Below are 12,004 nucleotides of genomic sequence, written 5' to 3' on the forward strand. Positions count from 1 at the left end.
GACTCCTATTTTGTTCATCCATTATAACTTATAGTGTTTTTTGCACCTTTTGTTTTTGTTTGTGGTTGAGTTATGATTTTGATATACGGTATCTAATAAATATAAGGTTTTAGGCCACTTTTTTGAAAGCCATAATTGTGGTGTAAATGTGATGTTTTTCATAGATCCAGGTTTGGGGGAGGATAACTAAAATAAAAATCACAGCAATTCCACCATTGTTTGGGGATTTGTTTTTATGGAGTTGCCCTTGCGGCATAAATAACATGATCGCTTTATTCTGCTGCTCGCTTCAATAGCCGGAATACTACGATAACTTTTTCCACTTTTGCATAATGTGACAAATTAAAAAATGCCATCACAATTTTTTATTTATCGCCCCCAAATAACCTGAAAATAGATTAGAAACAGCAATTCTTTATTTAATTTTTTTCTTATGTAGCAAAATTAATTTTAATTTATCAGTTTTATATGAAAACCCTTGTAATGGGATCAGCACCTTTTCATGCCGTAATATTATAGTGTGGGGGTGCAGGAAACGTCATCTTCCCTGCCGTGGTGCTTAAGGGGATTATATGCGTTTTTGGGTGGTAATTTATGTAAAATAATAAGATTTTAAGTCTAAATCCACATGTAAAATGTGTAAATTTTGCTCTGGAGTTTGCTGCTAATTCTTGGGAGTCTGCACTGATATGCGGAAGCCAGAAGTGTGGCTTTATTCACAGTCGTGGTTGATACGTGGCATTTGTCGCCAATAATACCGTGATGAAGGAGGGCGAAACGTTTTTTTTTTTTTTCTGCTGTCATCATTTCTTAACCCATTACTAATTGCGACGTTGTTTGTACTTTGAAAAATAGCATGTATCACTGTGTTATTAAAGCTGGGAAGTAATTTCATGGTTGACTGGGAAAAGGCACATGAATAGCGAGGAGCCCCAGAATCTGCACTTGGGCTAGCACTTAATTAGAACCATCTGTCAAGTGACAAGAGCCGCCGCTTTCTCCTCCGACTGTACCAGGCTTTGTGTGTGCACCACACGGGTGTTTACTTTCAAGTAGATCGTTGCTGGCTTTTCTCTTTCCTTTAAGTATTTATGGCAAATGTGAATCGCTCATTTCACGGAAATGACAATGTGAACAAATTTAAGAGATAGTGACGCACTCATTATGATATGTGAGTAGTTTGTAGACGTGGGAGTCTTTTGTATTCCAAAATTGATAAATCACATTTTTTTGTTTTAAGGGAATCTGCCACCTCAAATGATAGCAGCATAATGTAGGTGTTAGGCGTCGGGTTCCTGCCACTGCACAGCAGGAATCCAGAGCCTTGCACCCAGCGGTCTCCCATTCTTCTTCGGCCGCAGTGGAGCCTGCTCAGCAGATTCGTCGGTCCTGGCGCTCTGCCCAGGCCAACTCCGTGGGTTTGCTTGCTGCTGCCACCTCTGGCAAAGCTATGACAATGCCTGCTGATCAGCAGCGAGATTCTCCAGGGACTAAGTCCTCATGTCGGGCCACTGAGCGTGCCCGTAGAGTGATCTCCCATTAGAGATCAAGGGTCACGTGCTCAGGTCCTGCTCGTGTTCGAATTGGCCCATCCGAGAAGCCAGGAAGGTCCCCGACGCGCGTGGCTATAAAAGGTTTGCATGGCCACTCGCCCATGCGCTAGGATAGACTGTATTTACAGACTATAAGGTGTGAGAGATGTATGCACGTATGACTGTATCTGGTGACTGACTCATTATGAAACCCCTACCCTTGGTACGCATGTGTTGTGCAGCCTAGCCTGCTAGCGCCCAGGCTTAGGTGTAGGTAGGTCAGGGTTTGAGTCAGACATTGGTCCTCACCAGTGATCCAGCACGCCTCAGTGCACGTGCTCCACACTCCTCTGCCAGCATCTTTAGCGGCGCTCGTGGCAGCGACGCCGCGTGCTCAGTGGGCCTAGAGGGACTCTAACCCCGTGTCCTTGGGGTAGCGTTCTGTGGCCGTACACTGTGCGCTCTTTTAGCCGAGCTCTGTGAGCATAAACAGGCTCCAGCGTTTATGTTCAGCGGTAGTGCGGCTCTGAAGCAACAGAGTCCGTCCCCGTACACACCGGGTGACGATAACCCGCATGTGTCTTTATAGTATACCGCCATATAGCATCCGCCATTACTGAGCAGCAGGTTACCACTCCTGGATAAAAATGCTTTTGACAAATATCTGCATTTCAAATATTAGGAAATCAGCATAATAATTCAATAGCAGACACCAATAAATGGACAATAAGGACAATCGCAATCTACCAAGAGAACACACTGAGCAAAGCTCCAAAAAAAAGCGACTATAAGTCCAAAATAAAATCAATAATTTTTATTGTTAAGACAAATCCAGATACAAGTGGGGGGAAGTAGACAATAACGTGTGGAAACCGCACACCGCATGGATAACAAAGGGTTGCTGTACAATCAGAACCTATACAATATCAAAAAAATACATGCATAAATTTACCAAATTATCACAAAGTGCATATAGTGCATGGCTGCTTTATTCAACACATCACAAATAGAGCCAAACAATTAAAAAGAGCTCATGAGATTCAGCAAAACCTATAGGGTTACACCCCAAACACTCTCCCCACACTCATGAAATAATAAAGAAGTCTGAGACCCCAAAAGATGTAACGCTAATAAAAAAGCAAAAAAGACCACATACGTATACCCAAAGTAAAGTGAATGAAGGTAAGAAACCAATATAATACAACTAGTCCAAAGGGTCTCTAGGCACGGAGAGGAAGGGGACTACAGTCTCATGCGGTACACCTCCAGCAGTGGCTTCCAGGGAGTGTCATGTGCCCCTTAACCTCGCCTGGAGACCCCTGGATGAAGTTTTCAAATGAAACGCACATCCCTGGTTTCCTGCTGTTATTCCTTACGTCATATTGGCTGCATTTGATTTATATGCCTGCTTCAAGGAGGATTATTTGTTTTTTGGTATTGTTATCAGCCTTTCTAGAAGATAAATTTTGGGACCTCTACATATGTTTGTGCAGTTTTATTGATGCCTTATATACCTTGTCTTGGCTTGTCACTCTCCAAAAGAAGAAACGTTACCTCTTAGATCCCAGTCCAGAACCTCTCACCTAGCCAAATCAGATCTCCATCTTTGCACTGATGAGGGGCAACACCCCTGAAACACTGCGTCTGCAAATTGAGATTCTGTTTGGCTTTTATCCTAAGTCATATTTCAAGTCTCGCTAGAAGGTCGATTTTGACTTTTAGGATTGCTGTGTCACGGACATACCGCAACAGAGAGGGGCTAGAAGACCGCAGTGTCTAGTTTCACAAACTCCTGCACTGGTTAGAAGTACTTCACCATCATATTAAACAGTGCTGTTTTTTTCCTTGCATGGGTTAATCTGTTCAGTTGAAGCTGCTGGAGCTTTCTTAGTTGGATTGTCTAAGCCGTTCAGTGTTGACCACTCCCTTCTGCTTTATATACCCGCTTCTAGCACTTAGGAATTGCCATTGTTAGTTCTTGCTGCCTGGTTTGGAGTTGAAGGTGTAGTTCATAGTTGGAGTTGGTGTTTGGAGTTTGTTCAGGAGACTGTTGCTTAGAGTTTTGTCTGTGTGCACATCCTCATCCTCCCCTATTTGGTTTCTCCTTCCTTAAACTCCCCTGTGTACCAGTCTGTTGTTTGGTGTGTGTATTTTGTATGGTTGGTATTTTCATTTATCCCTGTCCTTCTTCCCTTGTTTGTCTGGTTAGTGTGTTCCTATAGACTTCAGCTTCACACTACCCTGAAGGGGGAGGGGAAAGATCAGGGTTGATATAGGTGCATAGCAAGCCACGTGAACCCTGCGTCTCCACCTTCAGGAGTAATCTGGTGGACAGAGATAGATTAGGGCGCCCCTAGATCTAGGGACCTGGTTAGCGCCCATAGTCCATGCTGCTTCCAATAGGTGGCGCTAGAGTTCTAGTCCTCTTCCTCTCTGAAGAAACAATTTGCATATTTAATTTCTCAGAGGAACATGCGTGGCTTATAAAGGCCCCGTCACACACAGCGATCTCGCTAGCGAGATCGCTGATTTAGTGACGCCACAGCGATCTCGCCAGCGAGATCGTTGTGTGTGACGGGGATCAGCGACTGGCCCCCCTGCCAGTTATCACTGATCGTGCTCGATCGGCCTGGGCTGTTTTTCGATCGCTGGTCTCCCGCTGCCCAGCACGCATCGCTGCGTGTGGCAGCGAGAGATCAGCGACGCTGGATGCTGGTTTCTAATGTAAACATCGGGTATCCATAAGCCGCGGCTCCTAGATACCCGCTATTTACCTTGGAAACCGGCGAACACGCTGGTTTCCAAGGTAAAGAGTGTGTATCCAGGAGTCGCGCGGCTCTTAGATACCCGATGTTTACATTAGAAACCAGCGTCCAGCGTCGCTGGTCCTGATCGCTGGAGGGGCTGTCTTGTGACAGCTCACCAGCGATCAGCCTAACGATGTCCCAGCGATCCCATCATGTCGGATCGTTGGTGGGATCGCTGGGATATCGTTATGTGTAACGGGGCCTTAAGTCTCCTCACTCTGACATGCCAGGCTTGGCTTGTCACTCTACACAAGGAGAAACGTTACCCCTTAAGGGGGCTTCACACATAGTGATATCGCTAGCAATATCGCTAAAACGTCACCAATATTGTGACGTAGCAGCGATATTGCTAGCGATATCGCTATATGTGACACTTACCTCCGACCGGCTCCCCCGCTGGCTATCGCTGATCGCGCGAGAACATCCTGGGCCGTTTCTCGTTGGCGGCTTCCTGCTGGCGCTGACGAGCGACGCGTGGACACGGGCGGGAGGACGTCTTCATCGCTGCGTCTGACAGGTAAGTACCGACCGCTGCTACGTCGCTGGTGAGATCTGCCTGTTTGGCAGCTCACTAGCGACCATTTAGCGATGCACCAGCGATCCTGACCGGGTCGTATCGTTGTCGGGATCGCTGGTGCATTGCTAAATGTAACGGGACCCTGAGACTCCTTTTTTTCCCACATAATTATGTTTTACATACTCCCATGTTGTGATAGACACTGAAATTGCCGGGTGTACTTTTTTATCCAGGTGTTCCACGTCCCCATTTGCCTGTATATTTTTGTTATCTTCCATTGTCTCTATACTTTTATTCCGTCTGGGTGTTTTATTACAAAGGTATTGATAAAGATACAATTTGTTCTGTTATTTGCCTTGCACTTCTTTCTTTTGTTGAGTTACTTCTCTTTTAGCTACATGACCTAGCTGTCTAATAAGCAATTGTATATCTACTATGTAATCGTCTAATTCTGTCTGTCTGTAACGGAAATACCGCGTCACGAATTGGCGCGGAATTCGACAGACGCACCCCACCGCTACCGTTGGAAGATCTGCGGCGCTAGCCTCTGATCTCCTGACGGTTGCCGCGGGTCATATCCTGCTGCACTGAGGTCAGCGGCGACGCAGTTGGGAGATAACTGCCGCTCGCCGGTACCAAGTGTCTGGTGGAGAGGAGACTGTCCTCCAGGCCCTGGGTACCATAAACCTGTAAAAAAAAAAATAATTAAAATAAAAAATAGAGATATGCTCACCTTCCGACAGCCCCCGGACTCTTTCCCTCCTCTCACCACGTGCCCGGCATCTTCCAGTCCCAGTAATGCTTTGCGCCAAAGACCACTGATGACGTCGCGCTCTCGCGAGAGTGACGTCATCTCCGGTCCTTCGCGCTAAGCATTACTGGGACCGGAAGATGCCGGGAGCGTGGAGAGGAGATCGGGGGCCGTCGGAAGGTGAGAATAACCTTTTTTTTAAATTATTTTTTACATTCTATCTTTTACTAATGATGTTGCATAGGCGGCCTCAATAGTAAAAAGTTGATCACAATTGTCAAACACTATGTTTGACGAATGTGACCAACCTGTCAATCACATTCCAAGTGATGCTTCAAATCGCTTGGAATGCGCTTGAATTGCTCACGCGAAAATCACATGAAAAATGCATGTTTTCCGTGGGAAAACGCATGCGAATTCACATGCGTTTTTCCCACGGTGGGAGTTGCGGAAATGCTGTGGAAATTTCCGCAGAATTCTGCAACGTGGGTACTTAGCCTCAGTGTGACACGCAGCAGCGACCAGGAGATCGCAGATCGTGGTAGATCGTCCTGGACCATCTTTTGAACATCTGTCTCCCGCTGGCCATATTCTAGTATACCCGATGCGTAAGAATCGGGCCACCATCTAGTTGTTAATAAATAAGGGGAAGAAACCAAAAAAAAAAAAAAAATCCATCCTGCAGAAGACACTCAGATTTTATTTCTATAGAGGGTATTTGGAGCTCTCTATCAGGAAAATGGAGGCGATCTTCTAGAGTGATAGATTAGGAAATCCGAATCCGTTTCTCGTCAACAAATCGTTTAAATTTGGTAAACACCCAACAACGTACCGAAAAATGGAGCATTCACCTTATGTGAACTCTTCATCGCAAGGAGAATCTTTAAAGAAATGCTTGAGGTCATAGGTTAGATTTACACGGGAGTTTTAGAGGAGGATTTTCTGCTCCAAAATCCTCCTAAAAACGTTCAAAATGTGCTTTGAAGGCGAGCAGCGCCCCTTAAACAGTATTTTCTCCTTTCTCCCCATAGGTGATCTCACAGTTGAGGATCCTGAGCCGATCAGTTACTGCCGGATCGAAGTTCGACAGAGATTTGTGGTCTAATGAACTATCGCCCGTCCTCAATCTGTGGAAGAAACTCAACCAGGTACAGTCACGGGGGATGCTGAACCGAGCAGATAATGTACAAGAGGGTGGAAAGGCTAATAAGTGTGGATGAAAGGCTGTCCAGTAATAAGAAAGCTTTTTTATTTAAATTTACCCCTTCTTGTAAAAATGTAGATGCTCCATTTAATGGCGCTACACTCTCCTGCATGCATCACCGACGGCCGGGCCCATAGCTAGTTCTCTGTCACTAAAATCCCACTCTTATTGCATTTGGTGATTAGGCTGTGTGCCCACGTTGCGTTTTTTAAGCGTTTCCACCACTTTTTTGCCGCTGCGCAAACGCTTAAAAAACGCATCCCCATGCAATCCTATGGGATTCCGCAGTTGCTGTGCCAATGCTGCGGATTTTACCGCTGTGGAATCACATAGCGGAAAAATCCGCAGCATGTTCATTAATTTTGCGGAATCTCTGCGATTCCACCGCCATTCACACTTGTCAAACACTATGCTTGACGAGTGTGACCAACCTGTCAATCACTTTTCCAAGCGATGCTTCAAATCACTTGGAAAAACACTAGCGTTCTGCAAGCTAAAAACGCTTGCAAAACACTTGAGTTTTGTGGGAAAACGCATGCAAATTCCGCATGCGTTTTACCCGCGGCGGGGAGTTGTGGAAAAGCTGCGGACAATTCCGCAGCATTTTTTGCAACGTGGGCACACAGCCATACTAAGGTGATCTAGTAATGTCATTCATGATGTCACAGGTATCTCCTGTCTTTAATGGGCTGTGATGCCATAGAAAAAAAAATAAGATGTGATCTGTTATTTCTCCAAAGACCACTAGTGGGATTTAAAGGGTTATTCCCAGCTTTATAGATGTACAGTCATGGCCAAAAGTATTGACACCCCTGCAATTCTGTCAGATAATACTCAGTTTCTTCCTGAAAATGATTGCAAACACAAATTCTTTGGTATTATTATCTTCATTTAATTTGTCTTAAATGAAAAAACACAAAAAGAATTGTCCTAAAGCCAAATTGGATATAATTCCACACCAAACATAACAAAGAGGGTGGACAAAAGTATTGGCACTGTTTGAAAAATCATGTGATGCTTCTCTAATTTATGTAATTAACAGCACCTGTAACTTACCTGTGGCACCTAACAGGTGTTGGCAATAACTAAATCACACTTGCAGCCAGTTAACATGGATTAAAGTTGACTCAACCTCTGTCCTTGTGTGTACCACATTGAGCATGGAGAAAAGAAAGAAGACCAAAGAACTGTCTGAGAACTTGAGAAACCAAATTGTGAGGAAGCATAAGCAATTTCAAGGCTACAAGTCCATCTCCAAAGACCTGAATATTCCTGTGTCTACCGTGCACAGTGTCATCAAGAAGTGTAAAGCCCATGGCACTGTGGCTAACCTCCCTAGATGTGGACAGAAAAGAAAAATTGACAAGAGATTTCAACGCAAGATTGTGCGGATGTTGGATAAAGAACCTCGACTAACATCCAAACAAGTTCAAGCTGCCCTGCAGTCCGAGGGTACAACAGTGTCAACCCGTACAATCCGTCGGCGTCTGAATGAAAAGGGACTGTATGGTAGGAGACCCAGGAAGACTCCACTTCTTACCCCGAGACATAAAAAAGCCAGGCTGGAGTTTGCCAAAACTTACCTGAAAAAGCCTAAAACATTTTGGAAGAATTTTCTCTGGTCAGATGAGACAAAAGTAGAGCTTTTAGGGCAAAAGCATCAACATAGAGTTTACAGGAGAAAAAAGAGGCATTCAAAGAAAAGTACAGGGTCCCTACAGTCAAACATGGCGGAGGTTCCCTGATGTTTTGGGGTTGCTTTGCTGCCTCTGGCACTGGACTGCTTGACCGTGTGCATGGCATTATGAAGTCTGAAGACTACCAACAAATTTTGCAGCATAATGTAGGGCCCAGTGTGAGAAAGCTGGGTCTCCCTCAGAGGTCATGGGTCTTCCAGCAGGACAATGACCCAAAACACACTTCAAAAAGCACTAGAAAATGGTTTGAGAGAAAGCACTGGAGACTTCTAAGGTGGCCAGCAATGAGTCCAGACCTGAATCCCATAGAACACCTGTGGAGAGATCTAAAAATGGCAGTTTGGAGAAGGCACCCTTCAAATATCAGGGACCTGGAGTAGTTTGCCAAAGAAGAATGGTCGAAAATTCCAGCAGAGCATTGTAAGAAACTCATTAATGGTTACCGGAAGCAGATGGTCGCAGTTATTTTGGCTAAAGGTTGTGCAACCAAGTATTAGGCTGAGGGTGCCAATACTTTTGTCCGGCCCATTTTTGGAGTTTTGTGTGAAATGATCAATGTTTTGCTTTTTGCTTCATTCTCTTTTGTGTTTTTTCATTTAAGACAAATTAAATGAAGATAATAATACCAAAGAATTTGTGTTTGCAATCATTTTCAGGAAGAAACTGAATATTATCTGACAGAATTGCAGGGGTGTCAATACTTTTGGCCATGACTGTATATTGCAAGCACCTTTGCAGTTTACTGCTTTTTATCATTTGCAGTCATTATTGAGATATTGACACCATTTTTTCTAATAAACCAACAGAAGATTTAAAGGGAGCATCTGATAATCTGGTCCCGTTGATGCCGGACTGAATGAGCTGCATGGTCTAGCGGCCTTTATGGGCACACAGTGCACAGTAAAGAGCTGATTGCTGTGTGCGATTTTACAATCTTTTCTCTCTCGAGTTCATGTCACTGGTAAAATGCCCAGAGCTCGGAGATTGATTCTTACACAGGAGCGCTTCCAAAGGGTTTTGGAAACCATGAATATTCAGCAAGCAACAGCAACTATTTACTCATTGGACTTGTGCCTGGAAATTGTCTGTCCTCTTATTATTCACTTAGCGGTCTCTAATACGAAGCACTATAAGCTGAGGATCTTATAGGGAGATCACTGCTATCTCGTGGAGTGGTGAGGAAATGACTTTCTACTCCACAGCAGAGTCTCAGTCCATGCACACTCAGTACAGCAGGAGGACATGCTCACCGGAGGGTTAGTGCACAAATATGTCGCAAAGCGGCAAAGCTCCACCGGAAATAATAGTGCACTATGGGCCTCAGTCACGAAATGAATTCAGGTGGTTGTTCTGTCTACAGAAAAACAGAGAAAACTGCCTAAAAGTGAAACGCGGAGAACCGTGAAAAGCTGCAAAAGCCAATACAGAGAAAAAGTCCTACAAAAAATACATTTAAAAGCAATTTTTCTTTATTGAACCATGTCACAAGATAAAAAAAAAGGGAAATTCACATGCAAGGAAAAACAGTGCAAACATTGAGTAGGAGAATAAGTTCAGCCCACAATGGAAATAAATAGAACAAATTATTTTCTGTGTAGTAAATAGCAACATGCACTTACATAAACTGAATTTTTTTAAGAATATATAAGGGCTAGAAGAAATCCTAAAGGACAATGATTGGAGTATTAAATATACGCAAGCTCACAAAACAATATGGGCCTAATTTATGGAAGGAAATAATTCATCATAGATAATATAAAAACAAGTTGAATGAAAATTTCTTTATATACCATGGCCAGTCATTATGTGCTAGATAGCAAGAGTAAACACAATTGGAAGTAGCTAAAAATTAGGCATATTTACCCAAAGTCCAGACTGCCACAATGTACCCCTTGACGCGCGTTTCAGTATCTTCCTCAGAAGGGGCTCATCTGCAAAGCAAAGTGGTTTTGTTGTAAGGGTTTTTATGATTTTTTTTAGGAGAATTTTGACGCGCATTTCAGTATCTTCCTCAGAAGGGGCTCATCTGCAAAGCAAAGTGGTTTTGTTGTAAGGGTTTTTATGATTTTTTTTAGGAGAATTTTGACGCGCGTTTCAGTATCTTCCTCAGAAGGGGCTCATTTGCAAAGCAATGTGGTTTTGTTGTAAGGGTTTTTATGATTTTTTTTTTGGAGAATTTTGTATAGAATCCCCACCAAAAAGCTAAAAAAAAAATTTGCGTGAAGTGTTTCGGAAGAGGTTTTTTTTCCTGAAGCCATTTTGGCAACCTTTGGACTGGACACTGCCTAGTTTGGAGTGGATTCTATTATTTTATTATTTATTTGCATTATTTTATTAAAGGCATTTGACAATAGAAATGAATAGGAAGAGTTTTTGAAACATTTATGTGATTTTTCAGATGTTGTTTTTTTTTTTTTGTTTGTTTTAAGTGTCATGTGAGTCTTAATATCTCAGTGTGTTCCTACATTTTTTGAAAAGATGCTTTCATTTCTTGGATTTCTGGTGCCATTAATAAGGACATAGTTATTTTTAGTGGTGGGTCAGCCTTCGTTTTAGGATACTTTTTTTATCTCCTTTTTGCACATTGAAGGATTTTCTGTTCTGATGAGATTGGAAGCAGTTAATGTGATCTCATACTTTCCCCCACTTGAAAATGGGATTTTGGTATAAGGTAAAATCCCATCAACAAGAGACAGCACTGTGTGATTACTCATTAACGGGTGAGACATATACATCAGATAGAGCCTCAGTATAAAGAAGAACCAGTCCGCAATCCCAGTAATGAGGTCACCGCAAGTGTTTGGACACGGATGTGCAATAATGGCAGGAGGTTATGGGATCCATGCCGTCTCTTTTGACTTTATACATGAATAAAAATTCTTATTTTGTAAAAGAAATGTAGTACATTTTCTCCGGAAATCTGAAAGTGACTTTTTTTTTTTCCTAAGCTCTTGACTTGTGTCTTGGGAAGACGAGCCATTATCATTGATTAATAGATTCCTAGAAATGAGATGGAAACTAATAAAAGCAAAAATAATCTTTAAAATGGCCTTCTGTCCAAAATATATTTGTCCTTTTTGGCTATCCGTGTGAGAAAATGTTACAGAATTTCAGTAAAATTGTAAAACCCGAAAAGTTTCACTGTGGTCTATGGTCACTCGTCCAGAAGATGTTTAGGATATCTAATGGGAGAGATGAGAAGAAAAATGCTTCCGTATGGCTTTACTATAGAAATCAGTGTCAGGCAGCTGCTGCCAAGGCAAATCCGATCATTGCATGCATCAAATGGAACATAGATGGAACTGACAACAGCACGAGAACTTCAAACTTTGATGTGACATAGCATGAAACATTTTGACAAGTATGCCATGCTGAATAATACATTTTAGTAATTCTAGGGCCAATTTTAGATTTCAGCCAGCAGCCATTTAATGAGCAAATAATCCCGCCATTCAGTGAATAAATAATCCCCGCCATTCAGTGAATAAATAATCCC

At 43.0% G+C, this 12,004-nt stretch overlaps 1 protein-coding gene across 2 annotated transcripts in view; it reads left to right on the forward strand.

Moving 5' to 3' along the window:
- The window catches only part of DYNC2H1 (dynein cytoplasmic 2 heavy chain 1), a 537,791-nt gene that overhangs the window by 404,128 nt on the left and 121,659 nt on the right, over positions 1-12,004 (forward strand). For both annotated transcript variants that reach the window (XM_073558365.1, XM_073558366.1), the window contains exon 83: positions 6,639-6,755. In XM_073558365.1, coding sequence (XP_073414466.1) covers positions 6,639-6,755 — 117 coding nt within the window. The remainder of the gene's footprint in view (positions 1-6,638; positions 6,756-12,004) is intronic.

Source organism: Dendrobates tinctorius, unplaced genomic scaffold (assembly GCF_039654945.1).
Source record: "Dendrobates tinctorius isolate UK_male_01 unplaced genomic scaffold, ASM3965494v1 ptg000256l, whole genome shotgun sequence".
NCBI classification, from domain to species: Eukaryota; Metazoa; Chordata; class Amphibia; order Anura; family Dendrobatidae; genus Dendrobates; species Dendrobates tinctorius.